At 43.4% G+C, this 24,030-nt stretch overlaps 1 protein-coding gene across 1 annotated transcript in view; it reads left to right on the plus strand.

Moving 5' to 3' along the window:
- HSD17B4 (hydroxysteroid 17-beta dehydrogenase 4) overlaps nucleotides 1-24,030 on the plus strand; it is a 269,906-nt gene that overhangs the window by 43,507 nt on the left and 202,369 nt on the right. Inside the window, exons 3-5 of the mRNA XM_066603105.1 lie at nucleotides 11,658-11,765; nucleotides 16,344-16,403; nucleotides 19,910-19,931. Coding sequence (XP_066459202.1) covers nucleotides 11,658-11,765; nucleotides 16,344-16,403; nucleotides 19,910-19,931 — 190 coding nt within the window. The remainder of the gene's footprint in view (nucleotides 1-11,657; nucleotides 11,766-16,343; nucleotides 16,404-19,909; nucleotides 19,932-24,030) is intronic.

Below are 24,030 nucleotides of genomic sequence, written 5' to 3' on the forward strand. Positions count from 1 at the left end.
CAATGGAATTTTTTTTTATCCTTGGAAAGGAGCTGCAAGAGTGGAGTCGTGTGATTGAAGAGGGGTGGGCGAAGGGGAGTTCACGGTTGGTTGAAAGTTCATTTTTATGGGTAGATTAAGGCCGTATGTAAGAAACTTGTGAGTAAAGCAAATTGGGCAGCACTGTCCTATTTTCACGGGCCGCAAGCATGGCATGTGTTATTTTTGACTGAAAATTGCCGAGAACAGGTCATGCAATTATTTTATTTCTTACTTTTTCCTGCAGAGACACTGTGAAAAATCACCCATATGAATAACGTCAAAGCCTACTAACCTGGATAGCAGGCAACCCGAATATACAACCATCTGAATGGGCTCTAAGTGTACTTGTCCTCTTCTCACCACAAATGTGTTTTTGCTTTAAGAAAATCTACTGGTGGCATTCTTCCTTTAAAGGGCTTGTCCAGGTGCAATGCAGTCTTATAAAAATGTATCTACATATGTTAAAACAATTAAAACAGCGGTAATCGCTCATCTTCTTCCCCAGTCAACTAGCACTGCAGCCCCACAGTCTCCCTGGCCTTTGTTTGGGAACTGCTACCACCTGAACGCTGCAGCCAGTCTGATGCCACAGTGGCCAGATGCCTTTCTCCTGGTGTCATGGCTTCCAGCATCTAAGTGTTGATACCAGGAGGACAGCATGTGACCACTGCAGCCTCTGATTGGCTGCATCGGTCAGGTGGTAACTGTTCCTAAACAAGGACCAGAATCGCTGTTGGAGAGGACAGATAATTGCTGCTGCTTTTGCTATTTTCACAGATTTGGATCCATTTAAAAAAAAAATTGTTTGCACCTGGACAACCCCTTTAAGGAAGAATGCCACCAGTAGATGTTAAAGGGGTTTTCCAAGCATTCGTCTCTGTCAGTACTGGGTTACATTGTGGTCTGAGCGGACATTGCTGCTCTGACCCCTGTTAATGGCTGGAGTTTGTAATTGCAGATGCAGCTCCCATTGATTTTCTGAGAGACCATAGCCTGCAATTATGAGCACTGGCCATTGCACTGGGGTTGGGGAAGTGGCTTCTGCTCTGACCCCAGTATATCCCGACTCTGACAGTAGGTACTGCCTGGAAAACTCCTTTAACCGTAGGGTGGGGTTTGGGTGTACTCACTCACTCTTTTTGGTGTGTTTTTTTGAGTCCATCCTCTGGGTATGGGTGTAGTTTTTTCAATCTTATAGGAAAAAAAGCCACATGGCATGTGGGAAGGAAGCCTGGCAGTGTTTTATCGCTTATACTTTTGAATTGTTGAGTAATTATTGCAACTTTTTTTTCTGTCTTGCTTTTACTTGATTATTGAAAACTCAAATCGAGGTGTTTTTTTTAATTTTCTTTTTCCGGTGAGCCTATAGATCTTCCAGGTAGAGAACCGTACAATCTGATGTCAGAATGCAGCTTTGATGTATGAGGCGCTAACAGAGAACACTGCCAAAGTGACAACAAGTTTAAATTTCACTTGGCCATTATTTGTGAAGATTGTTGGGTGGAAAACGTACTGTAAGAAGTGCCTTCCAGTTATTGATTTTTGCCTCGTACTGTCAATCATTTAAATGAGCTTGGAGGTAAAAAGATCATTTCTGTTTTCGGTGATGCTATGAAAAAGGTATTTCACTTTCCAGGTTCAGTTGTATTACAGCATAGTCTGCAGCATATGTTTATGGCATCGCAGTGAAAATCATGTAAAATAGAGAATTGTTGTTGTTTTGCCCATGTAATCAAAATGTGTCTAAGACATTGCTTCCAAGGGTGAAAATTAGGTGTCAACAGCAGTGTTTATAGGCAAACTCCTCATATGCTGTGTGTGTTACACTCCGTAATTACAGGAGAGCACTCCAGTCCCTTTGTGACTCCCATGGAGGTAAGTGGGCTCACGTTACCTCTCCATTCCGAGGAAAGCAACCAACTGTGTTGGCAAACGGGTTATCGGACCCTCATAGATGGGAGTTCCATTGGTGGGACTGTTGCTTATCCGGCATTTACGACTTATGTTTATGCCATTAATGTTTTAAAGAGAACCAGCCACACTTATGGGCACCATAAACTGAGGGCATTTTCAGACGGAGGAAACGATGTCCGAGTTCTCTCGTGCAGCCTGTTTATACAGGCAGATAAATTGTGCGTTCGCTAAATCGTTCAGTGGTTCACATTAACTGTACTAGGGATGAGAACGACTGGTATTTTAACCAAACGATTAGTGAAAAAGCCAACGGTGGTTTTCATGTAACGAACTGCATTTGCCACGGATTTGCGGTGCGGATGCACATGGAAATCTGTAGAACTGGGAGCCGGGTGAGCATATGAACTACATCCCCACTCTCCTCTGAACCTGGCCTCAGAGCACCATGATCTAGTTTTTGGTGCTCATGGGTGGTGGCAGGTTCCCTTTAGGAATAGCATACCTTTCCCCCAGTCATCTCCACGACAGCACCAATTGAGATTGCCTCCTCCTGATAGGACAGGAACAGACTGAGAGGTTAAAAGCTCCCCCCCCCCCTTCCCCACTTTCCTCAGTGTCTTTCTGTCCTGCCAGGAGGCAGGATCTCTGAGAGGGGCTGGTGGAGAAGCCAGCCAGGATTACTTACAGGCGGATCGGAGGGCAGTGGGTCAGCCTGTCCTCCCTTCCCAGCCAGACGACTCCCGGGATGCCACATGGGGTGGTAACCCCCGGGCCAGGTTCCTCCCGCGGCGGCCCATGGGGGGTACAAAGCGGGAGCCTCAGTCCCCCTCCTCCTCCTTGTATAGTCACAGCGCGGCGCTCCAGGAAGCCCTTTGGGGGCGGGGTGACGTCCTCACGCTCACATCAGGAGCCGCACGGAGGGGGCGGGGCTTAGCGCAGGAGCGCGAAAATTCAAAATAAGGAACCTGAGAGAAGCCAGAAGGTGGAGCAGCACTACAGGTCGCAGGGTGTCTGCAGCACCGGTACAGTAATGAGTGCTCCAGCCCCAGAGATAGCTGAAACCTCAGCCTCAGCGGCCGTAAGTAGCCAGTGTGGCAAAAAATACAAAATGCAAAATCCAATGTATTGTATATGGAAAAATTGCATATTTACCCTCAAAAAATACTTTCCCCTTTTTTGTTTGTCAGGGGGATAAAAAAGACATCCCCCCCCCCCCCCCCCAGAACAAAGCCCAAAAAATGCGTGGAGTGCGGGACGAGACTGCCAGCTACGTACCAGAGGCCTCTATGCAAGGCATGCGTAGCTAGGCTAGTCAAAGAGGAATCGGGGGGATTCATGGAGGACGTTAGGAAGCTGGTAAAGGAGGAGGTTCGATCAGCCCTAACATCACAGCTGGCGCCGCCAGCGAAACGCCAGAAAAAGGCGTATGTTCCCGACGAGCCTTCCGACTCAGAGTTCTATCGGATCGGATCAGAGCAAGAGGAACAGGCGGCCAAGGAGTCCTCAGATGATGACTACAAAAGATACCTTTTCCATCAGGACGACTTAACAGAATTGATTAAGTCAGTCAGGGCTACATTTAAAAATGGAAGAGCCCAGAGGACCACGCACCCTGCAAGACGAGATATTCGGGGGACTAGGGGAGAGGCGCAAGCATACCTTCCCTGTCCACAAAAACATCATTAAAATTATCCAAAAGGAGTGGAAGAAACCAGACGCAGGTTCCTTCTCCGCTAGAGGGGTAAAAAGAAGGTACCCATTTGAGGAGGAAGTTTGCACAAGCTGGGAAGAGATACCCAAGGTAGACGTCCCAGTGGCCAAAGTAGCTAGGAAAACGACCCTGCCCTTTGAGGACGCCGCACAATTAAAAGATCCCATGGATCGCAAAGCCGAAGGCCTTCTAAAAAAATCATGGGAGGCAGCAGCAAGCATACTTAGGCCAGGGATCGCAGCCACCTGCGTGGCGTGCACTCTGGGGGTATGGCTCGAACAGCTGGAGCTACACTTAACCAATAAAACGCCAAGGGAACAGATCCTAAATTCCCTACCTATCCTGTGCATGGCAACAAATTTCCTAGCGGATGCCGCGGCCGAAACGGTTAAACTCTCGGCAAAAGCTACAGCCCGATCTAACTCAGCCAGAAGAGTACTATGGCTGAAATTATGGTCAGGCGACTTAGCCTCAAAAAATAAACTATGCGCCCTCCCGTTCTACGGTCAGTTCTTGTTTGGACCAGACCTAGACAAAATCCTGGAGAAGGTGGCCGACAAAAAGCAGGGATTCCCGGAAGAAAAGCCGCAGAGAGGGAAGACCTTCTTCCGAACCCCAGGGCAACAGCCCGAGGCCTACCGAGGCAAGGGCAAGACAGGCCGCTGGAGTTACCCCAAGGGGGGCAGAGGGAGAAATATCCTCTTTAATCCCCACCAGGGGGAGCCCAAGCAGAGACCCTGACGCCAGCTCCGTAGGGGCAAGGCTGGGGAACTTTGTGGACCAATGGGCCGCAATTTGCGAAGGCCCATGGATCCCAAAGATCCTACAGCAGGGATACCAGATAGAACTGGTGTCCCTTCCCAGAAGGAAATTCATTATCACAGGAGGCTCAGGGCAACAGTTACACTTACTAAGGCAGAGTGTTCGGGACCTGCAATATCCCCCTTACCGCAAAACGAGGAAACTCAGGGCCATTATTCCAGGCTGTTCCTAGTAAGAAAACCCTGCAGGAAACAGCGGATGATAGTGAATCTGAAGCCTTTGAACACCTGTGTCAAGTACAGAAAATTCAAAATGGAGTCCATCTCTTCAACGATAAAGTTGATTCCCAAAGGGGCCTACATGGCATCCATCGATCTGAAGGACGCTTATTTCCACGTACCGATCCACGAGGGGTCCCAAAGATACCTAAGGTTCGCAGTGGATATGGGCAAAGGAATAGAGCACCACCAATTCAGATGCCTGCCTTTCGGGATCTCCTCAGCACCCAGAATTTTTACCAAAATTATGGCAGAGGTAGCTGCCTACCTGAGGAAAAAGTCGATCCTAATAATACCCTACCTGGATGATATTTTAATAATAGCAGAGTCCAGGAAACTACTAACAAAGCACCTAGAGATAGTGCTAGAACTCCTCCAGTCTCTAGGATGGATCATAAACTGGGAAAAATCCAGCTTAGACCCTGACAGGAAGAAGACGTTTTTAGGCATAACGCTCAACTCAGAATTACAATGCTCCTGCCTGCCCGAGGAAAAAATCCAAAGGCTGGTCAGATCCTTCCTACAGAAACGATCATGCGCAATTCGGGAAGCCACGTCTCTCCTGGGAAACCTAACGTCATGCATTGCCGGAGTAGCATGGGCCCAGGCTCACACCAGAGCTCTACAGGCCTCCGTCCTATCCACATGGGACAAAAAGCAGTCCTCGCTAGGGGCAAAAATGTATATCCCAAACACAGTGAAAACATCCCTGCGTTGGTGGACATCCTTGGCGAACCTGCAGGAAGGGGTTCATTGGCTACAAAACCCAGCCACGCACATCACAACGGACGCAAGCGCCTGGGGATGGGGAGCGCATGTGGGGAACCAGTTCTTCCAGGGCCCGTGGTCCCAAAGGATAAAAGAACAATCCTCCAATTACAGAGAGCTACAGGCCGTATGGCGGGTCCTACAGCAGTTAGGAAACTCGCTACGGAACCAGCATATAAAGATACTGTCGGACAATACCACCACGGTCGCCCATATTCGGCACCAGGGGGGCACAAGGTCGCCTGCCCTGCAAAACATTTTGCAGAAAATCTTCCACTGGGCAGAGGGCCGGATCCTTTCGATCACGGCAACACACTTAAAAGGGAAACTAAACCAAAAAGCAGACTTCCTTAGCAGGAGGCAGATAGACCCAGGAGAATGGTCTCTCTCCCTGGAGGCTTTCAGAATCTTGACCAACCGGTGGGGGTCCCCACATTTGAACCTATTTGCAACCAGGGAGAACGCCAAAGTAGGCAATTTCTTCTCCCTCCGGCCAGGAGACCGTCCTACGGCAATAGACGCCCTCGGCCAGGACTGGGGAAAGGGGCTAGCGTACGCGTTTCCTCCGATACTGCTGATCCCCAGGGTCTTACAACATTTCAGAACCCAGGTATGCACGCTAATCCTGGTGACCCCCTTCTGGCCCAAGAGAAGTTGGTTCGGTCTTCTGACAACATTGAGCGCCCAGGACCCAGTCAACTTTCCGACCTGGACAGATCTGCTATCACAGGGGCCACTGAACCACCCGGGCTTAGACAGACTCCACTTAAGAGCATGGCTCTTGAGGAATCCTCACTAAGGGGGAAGGCATTCTCACAAAGAGTGGTAGAAACGTTAATGTCCAGCAGAAAAAAGACGACCCACCTTATCTACCAGAAGGTTTGGAGAAGGTTCTCCTCATGGAGACAGGGAAGGGATTCCGGGGATTCTATCCCGAGCATCCCTTTGATCTTAGAATTCTTGCAGGAGGGCCTAGAGATGGGCCTATCTCAAAGTACCCTGAAGATCCAGGTCGCAGCCCTTAGCGCCATATGCGACACAAAGTTCGCGGACAATAGATGGGTCAACAGGTTCCTGACAGCAGCAGCTAGATTACGACCTAGACCCATAAAACTTGTTCCAGACTGGAACCTTAATTGGGTTCTAAGGGCCATGTCAGCGGAACCATTCGAGCAGATCGAAGCACTACCGATAAAAATGCTTACGATCAAGACCGTTTTTCTAGTAGCCATCACGTCTGCAAGGAGGGTTAGCGAGCTTCAGGCTTTGTCCATTCGCCACCCATTTCTAAAAATCTCGGACTCCAAATTAGTATTTAAAACGGACCCTGCCTTCATGCCAAAGGTGGTATCACATTTTCATAGGTCCCAGGACGTAATAATTTCCTCATTTTTTATCAAACCTAAAAACGAGGAAGAAAAAATCCTAAGCTGCCTGGACGTTAGGAGAGCAGTCCTAGGCTACATAGATGCGACAAGCCACTGGAGACGGGACGACAACCTGTTCATCCAGTTCAGTGGCCCAAATAAAGGGAACAAAGCAGCAAAAAACTCCATAGCCAGGTGGATCCGCCTGGCCATCATAGAGTCCTATAAGGCCCTCGGGAAGGAAATCCCCTTAGCTCTTGAAGCCCATTCTACAAGGGCAGTAGCATCCTCATGGGCCGAACATAGCTCAGCTTCGGTCGAGCAGATATGTAAGGCCGCAGTCTGGAAAAAACCCCACACGTTCATTAAACATTATAGGGTAAAAGTGCAGCAGGACGAGGACATGGCCTTCGGCCGCAAAGTCCTCTCGGCAGCAATCCCACCCTAATAAACTTTAGTTGGTACATCTCAATTGGTGCTGTCGTGGAGACGACTGGGGAAAAAATGGATTATACTTACCTGATAATCAGGTTTCCAGGAGTCTCCACGACAGCACCCGTACCTTCCCCCCCTAAATGGAGAGAAAGAAACTATAGAATATAATATAAAAAATAAATAAATATATTATATAATTTTATAATCAACAAAAAACCCCGATTACGGGAAGAAATTTAAGTTGAGCTCCTACCCCGGCAATTCGTTAGAATCCACTGAGGAAAGTGGGGAAGGGGGGGGGAGCTTTTAACCTCTCAGTGTGTTCCTGTCCTATCAGGAGGAGGCAATCTCAATTGGTGCTGTCGTGGAGACTCCTGGAAACCTGATTATCAGGTAGGTATAATCCATTTTTTCTAAAGTATACATGTTTTAATTCCTACAAAAGTGGAACAAAACATGTAGTCAAAATATAGTTTGAGCAAAGGCTAAGGGCTCATGTCCACTAGAAAAATACAATGAACACAGAATCTGCTGCGGATTTCCGCAGCAGATTCCGCGCGAATTTGCTTTAAATGGTGGGTTTTTTTTTCCATGCGAATATCTGCACCTATTGCTAGCAATGTGGCCGATCTGCACGGAATCTGCGGTAAAATAAAGCATGCTGTGGTTTTCTCCCGCGCGTGAAAACGCAAATCTATTAAAATGCCATCCACGGGTGCAAAATTCAATTTAATTGACCGTGGATGGCCAATGATTCCCTATGGACAAAATTGAATGCGGATTCCGCAGCGGAAATCCGCAATTTAATTTTGCTAGTGGACATGAGGCCTTAGGGCTCTCACACACTTGTGTTTTTTTAACGTGAATGCCAATGGGACTTTCTAATATTAAAAACATATCGCACAAAAATCGCAAAGCACCAACTTGTAATGCGTCTTTAACATTAGAAAGACCCATTGACATTTGCATTATAAAAACACAGCGTTAACGTAGCATTAAAAAAAACCCGCAAGTGTGCGGTTTTTCTTGAGGCTTAATGCCCACGGACGGATTTCTGCCTTGTTTCCCTTGGCGGAAATCTGCAGTGTTATTCCGCAGCTACTGGGTTCTATTGAACCTAATTGCTTTCTGCCTTCCAATGCTCACTCTGTGGAATTCTACCATGGATTTCCGCAGCGTGAAAGAAATCGCGGCATGTTCTATCTTATGTGGAAATACGTGCGGCCGGCTTCTATTGTAGTCAATGGAAGCTGTCTGTTCTGTGATACTTCTGCTGTGAGCACAGCAGAATTATCACTGGAATACGTGTCACCGCCCACCGCACGCGTGCCGGCTCACCAGGCGGGACTCTAGCAGTGGATCTCGAGAGGGGAACGCCTTGTGTGTGTGTGTGCTTTTGTTCTGCGCAATGAACTTTAGTTTTTATTGGTACCATTTTGGGATACATCTTTTTTTGAGTCTTTTGTTTTTTTTTCTCCTCTAAGGCCAGGTACACATGACGATAAGCGTAAAATGTGGGTCACGCAGTGTTTTACCGCTGTGGAGCTGCCGGTGACTCGGCCTACTGCTACATACGGCAGCAAAATTGTACTGTGCATAACAGCGTATCTTTCGTACGCTGTCATGCGCAGTACACCTGTTTTTACTTTTTTGCTTATATTTCCCGCCTATACGCAATATGCTTATACACACCAGAATAGGAAATGCTGCACGTGTGAATACACCCTGACTTTAATGAGTCTGAGTTCTGTCCGTTTCAAGCTCGCACATTAAAATCGTTCGTCTAAATAAGCCATTAGGGATTGTATTCAAGCTTTCTGGGGAAACAACCAAGTGTCCCCCATTGTAACTTTCTGCGGGCTCGTCACCCATTTTTTCCCTGACTTCTAAGGGTTACATTCACCTAGTTGTGTTGTAAGCAGCACATTCCCTGCACCCGTACTACTGCATAACAAGGCCGTTCTACCATCCGGAATTCCTCAGACGTTTAATTGATGACTCTAATGGCTGCCATGTTGGATCCCTCCTCCCCTTGTTTACCCAGCAGTAATGAATCTCTTAGCATAATGCGCAAGGTAATTAGGTGATCTGATCTGTTCATTAAGATGTTCTGGAGAGAAAGACCGGCAATAAACGGTTTCTTCATCCTATGCATTGCCTGTTTGTATGAAGCGCTTATTTCCTAATATTGGGATGAATAGCATAAGATTTTGTTCCTGACTGATTCTAAATTCTATTAGATTTCGTATAATTGTCATAAATAGAGCAATAACTTAGTGTCTCTTCTGGCAGCAGATTGTGAAGCAGCCTGTGTTCTTGTATTGTGGGTAATGAAATTAGGAATATTTGCACACCATAAAACGAAGACCAGACCAATTTGCTCATCTCTCTAGAAAAATGTAATTTATTTTTAGTGCATTTTGTTTGCGGTTATGGAGGGTGGGGGCTAGAGCTGCTGACGACATGGTAGCAGGAAAATGTCACGTAGTATGCTAAAACTCATTCAGCCTGACACAAACTAAAAGGGGTTGTCTGAGATGTTTCATTGTTTTCCCCTCAAAACTTTGTTCCCCTGACATAACCATAACCGTCGTATACTCACCACGTCTGACTCCCTGAATCGAGTTTCCCTCACCACTGCTCAGTCCTCCATTCCCGTTGCTTACAGCTTAAGTCACCCTGTAAAAAGGGATATCACAGGCTGCCGCAACCAATGACTGAGCTCAGCGATCGAGCGCTGAGCTGTGACATCCCGTAAACAGGTTGTTGCAGTCAGTAAACATGATGTCACGGGGGAGACTTGGAGCAGCAGCGCAAGATGAAGTTGGGAGCTAGGAGAGGTGAGTATATGGCCATTTATGTTCTTGCAGCAGGAACATATGTCTCCCCCCCCCCCCCCCTTCAAAATATATCTGACAACCCCTTTAACATTAGCTATACCACTAAAGCAGTAAAAGTTAAAGGGGTATTTAGGTTTTAAACATTGAGACATTTATATTATATCAAAAGTGTGTATATATAAAAAATGTTTGGGAACCGATTCCAATTTTACGACTCCCACCTGTCAGGAGAACTGGGTTCTGTCCCAATCTGTACCCTAGAGAGCAGGAGACCTTCTATGTGCGTGGCTCTTTCCACTGTGGATAATGGGTGTTTTAGTAACAGTCTGGCATTTGACATCCCTTATAAACCGCAATGGAGAGAGCCACATGTGTAGACTGCAACCTTGTATTCCATTTTGGAGTGCCAAAGCTGGATCAAGGGACCCCATTATCTTAATACATGAAGAACCCAGAGATGGCTACACAAGGCACCATTAGTACTTGCCTGTCCCTTCTCCTAAACTTTTTGCCAATTCTCTGGGACACTAAAAAAAACTATGTGGGCGGCTACCCAGGCGAGTATTTCAGTGCCCAGATGGGCCGTGTATGGCCGCAGGTTGTGTACCCCTGCTCTACAGTATGTTAAGGCTTATGTTCATAGTATATCCCTGTGCACAGACATCTCCCCTAGTATAGAGCTGTCAGGCTCCATTGGCCACTGTGTGCATGGAGAATATCTCCATACATAAAAAGAAAATTGTCGCATATTCAATTAGACTTTCTCTCATAGCTTTTAAGAAACTCCCAAATTCCTCATATACATGAGCACTTATGTATGTTTTACTATCCTTTTATATGAGTATGACCTTAATCCGAAATCTCCTAATTGGACGTATCTGATTACAATTCTGTTTTGGTCATCAAACTACTAACGACCACTTGTCTTCTTAATGTATGTTTGTGAGTGCTTCTCATGCTCCGCCCTGCTCATGTCATTGCTCCGCCCCCTGGTGACTCCATCGAAGGTCCTACAGCATATATAAAACAGTCTGACCGACAGAAGAACAACACATTTAGGGCTCTTGGAGAGGGAGGACATGAATAACACACTGAGAATGCAACTAAGCCATTATCTCAGACACAATTCAGCAGTCCTGACAGAAGACAACAACCTACCACCACCACAGAGATCCAGTGGGCTAAAGGACCTGTGGTGATATCACTGTTGTGGGAAGAGCCAAGCTGTGTGTGTAATGTGTGGGGTGTAGTAGAGCTGTGTGTGTGCATGTACCATGTGGCAGAGCTGTGTGGCGCATTGCACCACCAGAAACACTGGTGCTATAGTGTCCTAATAATTACTAGTATTTGATTATAGATTATTTTACTGTTCCTTGCTTTTTTTCTTCAGTTTTGTCATTTATTTCAGATTACAACAGTAATTTGCTTGTAAATTTACAACCGCCCCATCTGTATCCATAGTTCCTGATAGCCGTCATCTGCTGTAATAAAGCGTATTTTATGTCTCTGCAATGCTTCTGTATATCTTAAAATAACACTAACTTTTGTAATGGTTTTTCAGTAAATGATCTAGGAGGCGACATCAAAGGTGAAGGAAAAAGTTCATCAGCTGCAGACCAGGTTGTAGAAGAAATCAGAGCGAAAGGCGGTAAAGCAGTGGCCAATTACGGTAAATAAGTTTATCTCTTCAGTTGTGTCTTGTGACATCTATGGATATAATAAATCACCGTAGCACTTAAAATGCTACATGTTCTCATTATAAAGCCTTACTGTTCTTGGTAAGTTGGTAATGAGTGCTTGATAAATCTCTAGTTCTTCTTCATAGTATGTAAAGGACTACTATACCATAAACACATGGGTTAAACGCCTTTTACCATACAAATTTGCAGTGATTATACTGTTCTTATACATATAAAATAAAACAAGTCTGCTTAATTTCAAGTTCTCATACAGACCTATCTATATGTCTCCAGCATTAGAGACTACAATATACCCTGTGTGGTCTTATCCTGCAGTCATCTGTTCCTCCATTTCACTGCCTCTTCTTCAGGCCAAGTTTAAAGTATTCCCTTGATGCATACTTCCAGCCAAAAGGAAAAAGTCACATTGCTTCAGAATCCACATGTGTAGGAAGTATTTAAAGTATTTTTCTCCAATTGTCAATGTCAATTATTCCAGGCGTGCCAATGTCTTATCCATAGACCAGATGTTTTAATGCGGTAACTAAGGAAAGTGCAAATCACTTTACCTAAAATGTACTTTTTGTTCTGAAATTTCCCTCTAAAATGCTGGCCACTAGGGGTCCCTCTTACCTCTACTTTGCTGTCCACTGCCTGTTGTCAAGTGAAGTTTGTATTTGATAGCAGAGATGACACAATGGATGTCAGGAAGTGGAGTGGGTGATGACTGCTGCTATCCATAGAAGTCTATAGAGAGAGGAGGAGGGAAAGATAATCTTAGACACGGCTGCTGCTACAGTAATAATGAATTACAGCTGCTGAAATCACATTCCAATACAGCTGTATAAGGGCTTGTTTTAAAATGGGGAAGTTTTATTTTATTTTTTTTAACTGGCAGCACTCTGGGGTACATATGATGCATTCTATTATTGATAAAAGGGGAGAGGAGCTGCATAAGGGCTTTTTTTCCCTTCAGGATATGCAGTATCTTTCATTTTTTACTATTTTTGAAACATTTCATATTTTATATTTTTTTATGTGAGATTGACAAACTGCAGTTTTAGTTTTTTTTTTTCCTTTTGGCTTTCACTGTGTGGGAGGAAGAACATGTTTGTCTAATTCTATGCACCAGCACGATTATGACAATACCAAGAGGAACGGAGATTGTGTGGTATTGAGGTACCTTGAAATGAAACGGCTCGGCAATGATGAACCATGCATGGACTGGTAGAGAGGAGGGGCAGCAGGGGTTGAAGGGGAATGCTGAGGGTAGAATTGTAATTGGGAAGCTCTTGCTGCTATCTGCTGATAACATTACATTAGGAGTTTACTGTTGGTTGTAAAATGGATTATAGGAATATTGATATCTTTTTGTTTTAGATTTCTAGCAGACATAGAATAGGGAAATTTAGTAGGTTCCATCCTTCCCTTTTGTTTGTCCTCTGCTATGTATTAACTTTGACCTCAGTATCATTAGTGACACTTTTACCACTTTTATAGTCAGCGATACTTTGCAATCTGCTGCCAAATAGTCCAATTCTGGTTGTCTGTTCGTTTTATGTACAAGCTGCAGACTTGGCTTTTTTTTTCCTTGTACTTTGCAAAGCTTGTCTACAACTTGTACTTGATGTTGGCTTTTATTCTGGATTAGTTAAAGCTTGTATTTCACACAAGTGGATTTATTTTCCATTAAAAAAGCACTACAGTAGAATGCCCTCACTCTCACGGGTCAGCTGCTTGAGATGTGTTGAATCGCTGCTGTCTGAATGCCATCCTCAAGTCTGAAATTGGCCACTAAGATTCCTGCTGCGCCGAAGTATCAGACCTTTATTTTGTTTGCAATTGACAACTGACAATGTGATGGTCTGTCTTCTCTTGCAGGAGCATTCTTATATGATCTGTGTTATACATGATATAGAGTGTCTCAAAAATGTGGAACCCGCCCATATAGAATGAAAACCATTTTTTAGACAGTGATTTTTAATCTTGCAGACAAGCTTCTTGGGAAGAGGGAAACGTGTTTTGTATATGTAATCAACATGAGGGCCATTTTGAATTCCACCGTCGCCACAGATTTCAATCAACACCACCCAAGCACACCTCCCATTACCCACAGAATAGTTGCCAAACTTTTTCTAAATTTCAAATCAGTTTGTCTCAAGAATGTAGGCGGTTAGCTGTGCATCCAGACAGAGAATTTTTTTTCTATGCATAAATGGTATCCTTACGAATTGCAGATGCTGCAACACCGGACGGAGGACAACCCAGGCTGTTGGATAGAATTTGCAGAATGGGTGATGCAGCAACTTCAGATATACCCTCATTTTCAGGTGCTGTTCAGTGATTACAGCACCTCTCTCATTCTTTGCGAATGGTGAGGTCAACAAACAGAACCGCCGATTAACCCCACATTCTTGAGACAAACGGATTTGGAAAGAATTTGGGCAATTGCACTGTTGGTAATAAAAGGTCTGGTTGGGTTGTGCTGATTTAAATCTGTGAGGACACTTGTGCTTCATTCACCTGACATCTCAACACCTTCTGCTTGACATAATGCCATCATTCACATTACATGTAATGATGAAAAATATCTCTATTAACATGAGAACAAATACAGTTACTTTAAAAGTAAGTGCACCATTGTTTTCTGCCAGTTTGATATATCAAACACCTGCCTTCCCCATTGGAAGAATTAGCTGAATCCAAGATGGCGGCATCTTCCCAAATGGCTTGTCTGCAAAATTGGTTCAGCATCTGCCAGAAAGTTGTCATTCTATATGGGTGTTTCCACACTCTTGAGACACTGTGTAGCATGTATAATAACACAGATCATATAAGAATGTTACTGTGAGAGAAGACAGATCATCATGTTGTCAATTGCAAACAATGGGAAGGTCTGATACTCGAGCTCAGCAGGAACCTTGGTGGCCAATTTCAGACTTTGAGCATGGCATCCTCAGGATAGGCTATCAATATCTGGTGGAGGTCTGTCACTCGGGATTCCTGCTGATAAACTGATTGATTGGGGCTGCGGTGCTTGTGAGACTGCTGCAGCTTTTTGAATGTTTGCATCTGAGGACGAACTTCTTACTCAGAATGCCGTATTTGTACCAGCTGTTCTGAGTACTACAAGCTGGTCGCATTGAAGTGAATGGGACAAGCATGTAGTACTTAGAACTGCCACTCTAATTAATATGGTTTTCTGAGTGCAAATATGTTTGTGATGAGATGTAAACCTTGAAGAGACTGCAGCACTAATAATAATCTTCATATAGCGCCAACATATTACGCAGCACTTAAAAAACAAGGGGAGAACAGATACAAAAAACAGATACAAAAGCCATGAAGTTACATGAAGTAATCAACTGATGTGAGCAGTAGGGCTGAGGGTCCTGCTCCAACAAGTTTACATACTACAGATAATGGGGTGATACAGAAGATAAAGGGACTGGAGATGTACACGGTATGGTGAGGTGGAGATGCTATACACACAGACAATGGTCACATTTAAGCCATATAGTAGCTAAATTGTTATGACTGCAGGGGGTGGTTGATTACAGCTAGCAGGGATTGAAGTCAGGAGGACGGGGAGCATGTTATCAGGGGGAGTACAGTGGGGTTTGGTTTAGGAGATACGGTATGCCTTCTTGAATTGTGCATTTTTAGAGCACACCTGAAGTTTTTGTCTCAGGGATTGCCTAGATAGTTTTGGGTAGCGCATTCCAGAGGACTAGTGCTACTTTGGAGAAGTCTTGGAGGCAGGAATGAGAGGGTCGAATTAAAGAGGCGCTTAATCTGATTTTGGCAGCAGCGCGGACTGGGTAGTGGATTGAGATGAGGGAGGCGATGTAGGGCGGCACAGAGCTATGAAGAGCTTTATAGATAAAGGGAGTGAGTTGGAATTGAATTCTATAATGGCGGGCAGCTAGTGCAGTGACTGGCACAGAGAAGAGGCATCAATGTAGCGGCTGGACAGGAAGATGAGCCTGACTGCTGCATTCAGGAAAGATTGGAGAGGAGAGAGTCTTGCGTGGGGGAGGTCGATCCGCAGGGAGTTGCAGTAATCCAGCCAACAGTGAACGAGGGCAACAGTGTTCTTTAGCGTGTCTATGGTGAGAAAGGGTGGATTCTTGCGGTGTTCTTGAGGTGTAGCTGACATGTTCGGGTGAGAGATTGGATGTAGGGGGTAAAGGAGAGATCAAAATCTAATAACCCCAAGAGAGCGGGGGTGCTGTCTGGGAATCATGGTGGTGCCACACACGGAGATGGAGATGTTAGGATAAGGTTTGAGGGATGAAGATTTTTTTTTTTGCAATAAGCACTAGATAACCATTGTTAAAACGCATCTGTCATTCCAAGGACACTTTCTTGCTGAGATCCTTAAAATCCTCATTATTATAAATTATGTAGCAATGCGGAGAGTCCTGAACCCATTGAGGGAAAATACGAGCATGTTGACATCTGTATTCTGGAAAACTAATGACATTTTTCTTAATGCTTGTAAAATAAACTGCTTGTAAAAAACCTGGCATTTTTTTCTAATGCTTTCTTTTTTTCCTTAATTGCAGATTCAGTTGAAGCAGGGGAGAAACTTATTCAATCAGCTTTGGATGCATTTGGGAGAATAGGTAACAAATGTTAATCCTATATTTTAGACTGGTTATAAAATACAATAATCCAGCCTTATGTGTCCATCAGAAGTGTAATGTGCCTACGTCATGGCTTCTCTAGTCTCTTGGGAATAAGCAGCAGCTAAAGGAGTCATGTGACATGTCGTTGTAATCCTTTTACTCTGATCCCACCAGGTGATTATTACTTAAATTGACACTAACTTTTCAAACAAGTTGTGCTTATATTATAGCCAACGTGTTAATTAGCAAAACTGTTATTCACTTTATCTAGAATAACAGTTTTTTGGTGCTAAAAATCTCTCTAAGGTGCTGCCTCTCTTCCCCTTTAGCTTGCTGTCCATTATTTACTCTCACATGATTGACAAGGGAAGTTAGGGCTTGGGGACGATTCATCCTGCTCATGGAACTGTATGCAGAGAGGAGGGGCAGGGAAAGACACTGACCAACAGATGTGAATGCTGGAAATAATGCTGAGATCTGCTGCTGTTTATATATGTAGACTACTAAATCTTGCTGTACACCTATATGATTAGGTTATTTCTGTGTGAAACACACTGGGACCAGAATGTCTGCAGTTCTGTGTATAGTCTATAGAACACACCACACATAGCAGCACAGCAGCCATGCTCCTCCTACCCAGTCCTGAGAGGATGGAGAATCTGATATAGAGCCTGCAGAGGGGAAACATGGAAAAATGCAGCATACAAGTTATATATTGGCCAGAAAGAGTGTTATTCCTTAAGTACACACACGGCATCTTATTCTGAAAAGTCAAATACGTTTTAAAGTGATTGTCAAAGATTAGGAAAAGTGGCTGTATTGGCATTGTAGTTCAGCCCCGTGACTTGAATGAGTGTTATGGCTTCAGTAATGAATGTTTCTTGTTTACAAGAGTGGTTTTCTAATCTTGGACAGTCTCTTTACCCCATCGTTGCCTCTTGACATCGCCAGAATTATAAAATACTACTCTGTTGTATTTTTTCTGAACACTTGGTATATTGTGAAAATGCCTTCCATTAGACCGCCTGCAGACAGCCGGGTCAGGTCCCGCTGCGAGAATGTGCGCAGCCGGTTGCAGACCCATGCCCCTGCAGAGGCCTGCGACTCACCCGCTCTCGGCGTCTCCCATCTCTGCTATGCGCCGGCTGCCAGCCAGCTGGCGTGTGCATAGAGCTGAACCGGCCCGACACTACTGACATTTTTGTGCGGGCCTCTGAGAGACCCGCACAGAAATAGAACATGCCGCGATTTGTTTTCCGTGTGTGTTTTCACGTGGACAAATCGTGGCTGTGTGCATAGGATTGTGTTTTGCAATGCAATCCTATGCAGGTGGGCACGGGCGGAAATTCTGCGGGAAATCCCGCTGCAGAATTTCCGCCCGTGTGCAGGGGGCTTTACTGTAGACTCATGTGCGCCTCATGCAACATTGTATCCAAACATATGATTTTGTAAAGCAATTGAATACAAATAACTCAAACACATAACACCTTCACAAAGATACAAGTTCTAGATGTGCAGAGTTCAAAATTGCCCTTTATATCTATATACACATATAACATATTCACCACAGCTGAATATACTAAACATTTCCATGATCCAGGTAGCAGTAAGCATCCAAGCCACAAAGTTGACAAATGTCTAAATTATGGAAAGAATGTGCAACTGCTCATCCTCTCATTCTTGAGTAGAAATTAAGTTTCCCTCCCTTACTAAGCGTAACAAATCAGAGAGCACATTGTATGCTGCACTACCTTTTCTTGATCTCCCCTGCAGCTCCCCCACTCCTTCTCCTCCCCACACACATACCTAGATTGTACAACTTTTTATACTGACTTAAAACAAGTGATAGGCCATGATTATTGCACCTAGAATGGTGATATCACCATTCTATCAGTGATTACCAGCATAATTACCTCCAGAGGAACCCCTGAGAAAGTTACCATTCCTAGGAAATTCCTAATGTCATTCCTGTCTAATAGGAGCTTGCTGTAGGGGCAGGTAATGCATTCTATATATTGTCCAGTGCCACAAGTTGACTTTGATATGTTTAATGCTTTACCAAATATATTTAAGCAGCTGTAATCACTTTGCCCTCCTTGTTGTAAAAGTGACAGGTCTTGCCAACTGAGTTCTGGGGAAGTAACTCAAGGAACCAAACAGTTCCTGGGAACCCTGGTTGGCAACACCATCTTATACTCTAGCCACAGTAAGCATTCAATGGCATGATGCATTTTATACATAGGTGGAGAAACTGTTAATAAAAAGCTATACTCTAACACAGGTGATTATTTCAGTATTATGGGCTCATATGCTTATCTTTCAGTATGGGCTCATATGCTTATCTTTCAGAGTTGAAAAGTTGCTACCTAGAAGTATGTGAGCACCATAGTAGTAATACATATAATTTTTCAATCTGATATAAAAGGCATTGGGTTGCCATAACCTATGACCTGACAAAGACCCTTCTCTAAGAGACCCTTTGTTCTAGTGTTTGATGGGAATCTTTGCACATTGAGAGGGCAAATTTATCAATGATGTATAGTCCTGCTTTGGTTTAATATTTTAAATGCCAAAAATATTGCCATCATGACCCCTTTCCCCAACTATTATGTGTGCAAAGTTCATGAGAATTACATTTCTGGAATTTGAGTATCTCCAAACTCTCTTTAATTCCTCGTCTGTACTCTGTACATGCTATGCGTTTTAATGCATTGTCTGGACTCCTAAAATTAGAGAAATACAGAGCACTCCTAGACTCTTTATTAGCATACAGAGTATGGGCTGTTTTCCAGCTTACTGCAGGAGAGTGAAATGGAGTTCAGAGATAATTACATCCTTGTAATCTGTATCTCTCTAACTATGGACGCAATAAGGTCCTTTTACATGCAACAATTATTGCTTAAACAACCGCATGACTGAACTGCAGACATTTTTTAATAGAATTACATATACAGATAATGGTTTGTAATCATCTGCATTTCCTCTACGAGTTTGCTCAGCTGGGCGTGTGTTTTTTTATCTGGTTGGCAGGATTCCATGGTCTCCTTCAGGCAGAGTACATAATGAATAAACAGTGTACTCATTATGTATGCGAGGCAAACAAGCCCCATCATGCAGCCTCTCAAAATTCCTTTCAAATGGAGTGAATTTTGAGCAATCAAACGATGGTTTTTATGCCAGCTAAAAACCAGCGCTAAATGACAATTGAACGAATAGTGCACGACTGCCTTCGTTAACATGTAACGATTATCACTCCCTTTTAGTAGTTTGATTGAATTTTGAGTAATAGGCATTGCATGTAAAAGGGCCTTTACAGTAGTACGAGGAGGGGTTTGTGGTGAAAAGTTTCTTTCCAAGTCTTATAACCAATTGAAGTTAATGTTATTGTGTATTTGGTATCGGAAGTGCCTTGATCTAAACCTCAGTGTACTAATTCCACTTTACTGTATCATTTATTACAATAAATTTCCCTTTTTGTAATAGATTGTCATTTCATTTTTCAGATATTGTAATAAACAATGCAGGGTAAGTAACCAGAGTACTGTTTTTGCTTCTGCTCCTTCACCACTCATATGGGACTCGGCATTATTCTCTATTAAATGGCTTTTGTTGTAACTAATTTGCACATGGCGTACTCGCAAGGTTAGCCTGAGAATAGAGTTTGTGCCTTATCTAGGTTACTGTACACTTTTCCCGTCTCCAGTGTGCTCAGATTAGCATCCTATGCTTTCGTTTTGCCTCTCATCATCTTGTTCTCTTGTCATCTTTGTAGTGGCGTAACAGCTAATGATATAGGACAACACCTGTGCAAAACTCTGCGCCAGCTTTCTCACAGAAGAGCAGTTCCTTGCAGGGCTCATTATTTTAATTTTAAGTCTGCCGCGTATTTGCTGTGTCTGGAAGAGATATGATATATGTTTTAATTTTGTTTCTGTCTTGTTCAATAAACAATGCATTTTTATGTCCCTCTAGAATGCAGCAAAAAGTTAGTCGAGCAAATTGCGTTCCCTAACTATCCGAGAAAGCTAATGAATTAGATTTTATTTCCATAAGCTTATATTGTTTACTAGTTTTTAAATCGGTTTTGTACATTTTGGATTTGGATACCTCTATTGTATTACTGAGCAAATCTTTAGTCTTTCCTATAAAACTCAGTAGGGAATATCTTCTTTTATTTTTTTATTACCTGTTTTACCAGAACTGTAGATCAGGTGCTCGCTTGAATTGCATGTAAAACTAGAGGAAGAAGAATGGGGAGAGAGCAGAGAGCATGCTTCATTCATTTCAATGGGAGATCGGGGACCTTTTCATAGGAATATAGTTCCATAGCTACTAGAAAAATGTCTGCTGTAATGAACTGGTTCCTTGACCCAACTACAAGGAGTAGAACAGGTCAGGAGCATAATTTGGCTGACATGGGAAGAAAAATACAGCATATAGCAATAGAGCATGATGAGCTTTAGGCTTCTGCTAACCCTTTCCTCTTCCAGCACTCCCTGGCAATCAATCGGTGTGAGTTAGCCTTCTGACTTCAGTTAATTCAAGAACTGCCCAGGGTTATACCAGGCTATTAAACTAATAGACAGAGTTGCCACCGGGCAACCAAAAGCCTGTTGGTTATGACCCCATACAAGTAAAACAATCTTAAGTATATAAATGAAATAAAACGTCTATGAAAATCTTAAAATTACATGACTCTTGCAGCTCCCATAGACTAAAGTATTCATAGATCATGTCATAATGGGATAGAAGTTGGGAGTCTCCAAGCTGACTCCTACTATGCTAGAATATGGAGGGATTGAACACCGGCCACAATCCTCCACATGTATATACAGAGCAGCAGTAAAGTCCTGGGCTAAAATGTAACCACTAGCGCCCCCCCGACATGTTTCACCTAACTAGGCGTCATCAGGGGAAATAATGGGGCTATAATGAAAACGGTGTTGCAACAACAGCCTTCAAAAGGCAAATAGCCGTGACAAATATTCCGACCTCCAACGAGATCGCATACATACTTTCATCCAATAAGGAGACCTTATCCGTGCTTGCCATTCATAATGGACATCAAAATCCACCAATTGTCATGCCCAATCTAGGAGCACCACCGGAGAATGATCAGTGAGCATTGGCTGTGTCAGGTACCAGTATAAAACTGTAGTCATGCTCAGTAGAGCAAAAGCAACACTTGGACATCATCCAGGTAACAGAGACTTCTCTATATGAAGAGATAAAGTCTCTACTAGGCAGTCGGATATACTATAATAGACACCAAGTAAGTATTAGCAAAGTTGTTAGTACAGCAACCAAACCCTGGGGAAAGTATATTACATATTCTCAGTTTATTACAGGCATAAAACCAGATACAACACCTAGTTATGAGGGGCATAAGACAGGGACGGGGCCTTGGGAGGTGAGAATAATAAAGTAATAATTGAGGGAGACTGTCCAATCCACTTGCGATCCACCCAGTAGAGAGCTGCAATAATTAACAAAAATACCCCCCCCCCCTCTTGGTCCAGGAAGGCCTTGTATAATAATGCTGTAGGTCCTGCGTCCTATGCCAGGTATAACCAGGTCCACAGCCAATCCGTGCGGTCAGAATGACTGTGTTTATTAAAGAGGTAACAGAAGGACTCTCCACCTGGAGTTTTATGTGCAGACAACGCGTTTCGGCAGAACAAGCCTTTTTCAAGTATGTGTGTGTGCTTTCCTATGGTCGACTTGAACAGCGGATCTCCCGTGCGGGTGCTGATCACTTATTCCGTAATTCAAATCCGCCCGTGTGCATGGGGCCTAAAGGCGGCATGACATGCTTAAAAAAGAATAAAGGTGCAAACAGACATCAATATAGTGGAATATAATGGAGTGTATGAAATAAGTAATTAGATAAGTAAACCCATCAATCGAAAGCAGATAAGGAAAATCCCTAATTCAGTCCAATAGTGCTTCTGCTATTTAGTCTGAATGTCCATTTAGCTTCTTCTCTCATAATTTTGGAATTGTAAGTTCCAACCTTGTGGCCCAATTTCGCTTTCATCAAGCAGTTCCTATAAAAGCTGGAGGTTCATATCCTCTTAAGATCCTAGTCACCCCTTTTTATGGTGTGACATTTATGAAGGGCTAGTTTCCTAGAGAGCAATATAATATCCTTAGCCCAGTTAATTTATGCATCCGACCTTGCAAAAGGTCATGTAATTCTAATTTTTAAAAAAATATTTTTTAATATGTTAGGACCTAAGCCAATAGTAAGAAACCAAGTTTGCAGCTTTTGAAAGACCTTTGCTAGCTAGGTAATACCAAAAAAGCAGCAAAATGTTCGTAATTTTTTTTACTTTTTGCTTCATATCTTCTAAAGCATGCCTCTGACAGAAAGTTATATACTCCTACTATAGGAGATGTTGAGGGAAAAGTGAAAAAACTGTGAAAATTTTGCTGTTTGGGTATTACGCAGCTCGCAAAGTTCCTTTAAAGCTGCAAACATGGTTTCTTAGTATTGGCTTAGGTCCTTAACAAAAAAAATAAAACTACATGACATTTTGCAAGGTTTTTTGTGTCTAATTTGACTGGACTACCTTCACCCATTCAAAATGTGAGAAAGCTGGTGTGTGGGTGAACGACAAGCCCCTTCCCAGAACTCTTATCACAAATTCACTCAGTCAGTCTTTCTTTCTCTTCTCTTATCTGTAAGTCATTGTGAACTTTAGAATTATCATTTATTTGTGTGGTTAGTTTTGTGTTCCCTCACTTGCATTGCAGCAGGGTCTATAAAATAGGGGCTATCAGGGGAAGAGATGGGTTTATCACTGTATGAGAGTCTAGTGCCTGTGAAGGGATAGGAACAGAATCACTATTTTTTTTGTGGTTGTGTGGCTATTGATGTCAGGATAATTTGTGCATATGATTGTGACAAAGTAACAGCATCTCCACAAATATTGCATATTCCTATATTTGGCTGGCCAATGCTAACCGATGGCACTGACTGACCAGATAGTAAAGGGGTGTGGGCAGATTGACTGACTGATTTAGAAATCCTGAACTTGATGGAAACAAGTTGTTCTGTTGTGACTTGTATGTATGAGTGTTAGATGAGATTGGTTATCTAATTGTACCGATGAAGAACCAGATCTATTAGTGTATGGTATTTTGATACGATGATATGGCTTATTCTTCTGACTTCGTCCCACTCACAGGGCCCACAAATTTCTCAATCCATCTGTGCCTATAGGTGTTCTCTTGCCAAAAATATTACAGCCCCTTCTAATCACTATATGGGCAGATCAATGTGAGTCGGTATAAAATACCATAAATGGGTATGCATATGACTTCATAGAATAATTGAGATATTCAGTCAGGATAGTGGAGGCAGAAGTTGCAGACAACAGATATGAATGTATAAGGCCTACCTATAAACATGTAAATATTTGTAAAACATGAAAGACTACTTTGATATCTATCTACTGAATGGCCACTTTTTACTAGATGCCCCTCTAGCAGTGTCTTGGACCTCCTTTGGCCTTCAGAACTGCAGCAATTCACAATTTCCTTCATTCACAAGTATCTAAAGACCCAGGGTGAGCCAAGGATATTTTCCCCATGTCCTTACTCCACCTGCCGTAACTATTGA

Source organism: Eleutherodactylus coqui, chromosome 5 (genome assembly GCF_035609145.1).
Source record: "Eleutherodactylus coqui strain aEleCoq1 chromosome 5, aEleCoq1.hap1, whole genome shotgun sequence".
Classification (NCBI taxonomy): Eukaryota; Metazoa; Chordata; class Amphibia; order Anura; family Eleutherodactylidae; genus Eleutherodactylus; species Eleutherodactylus coqui.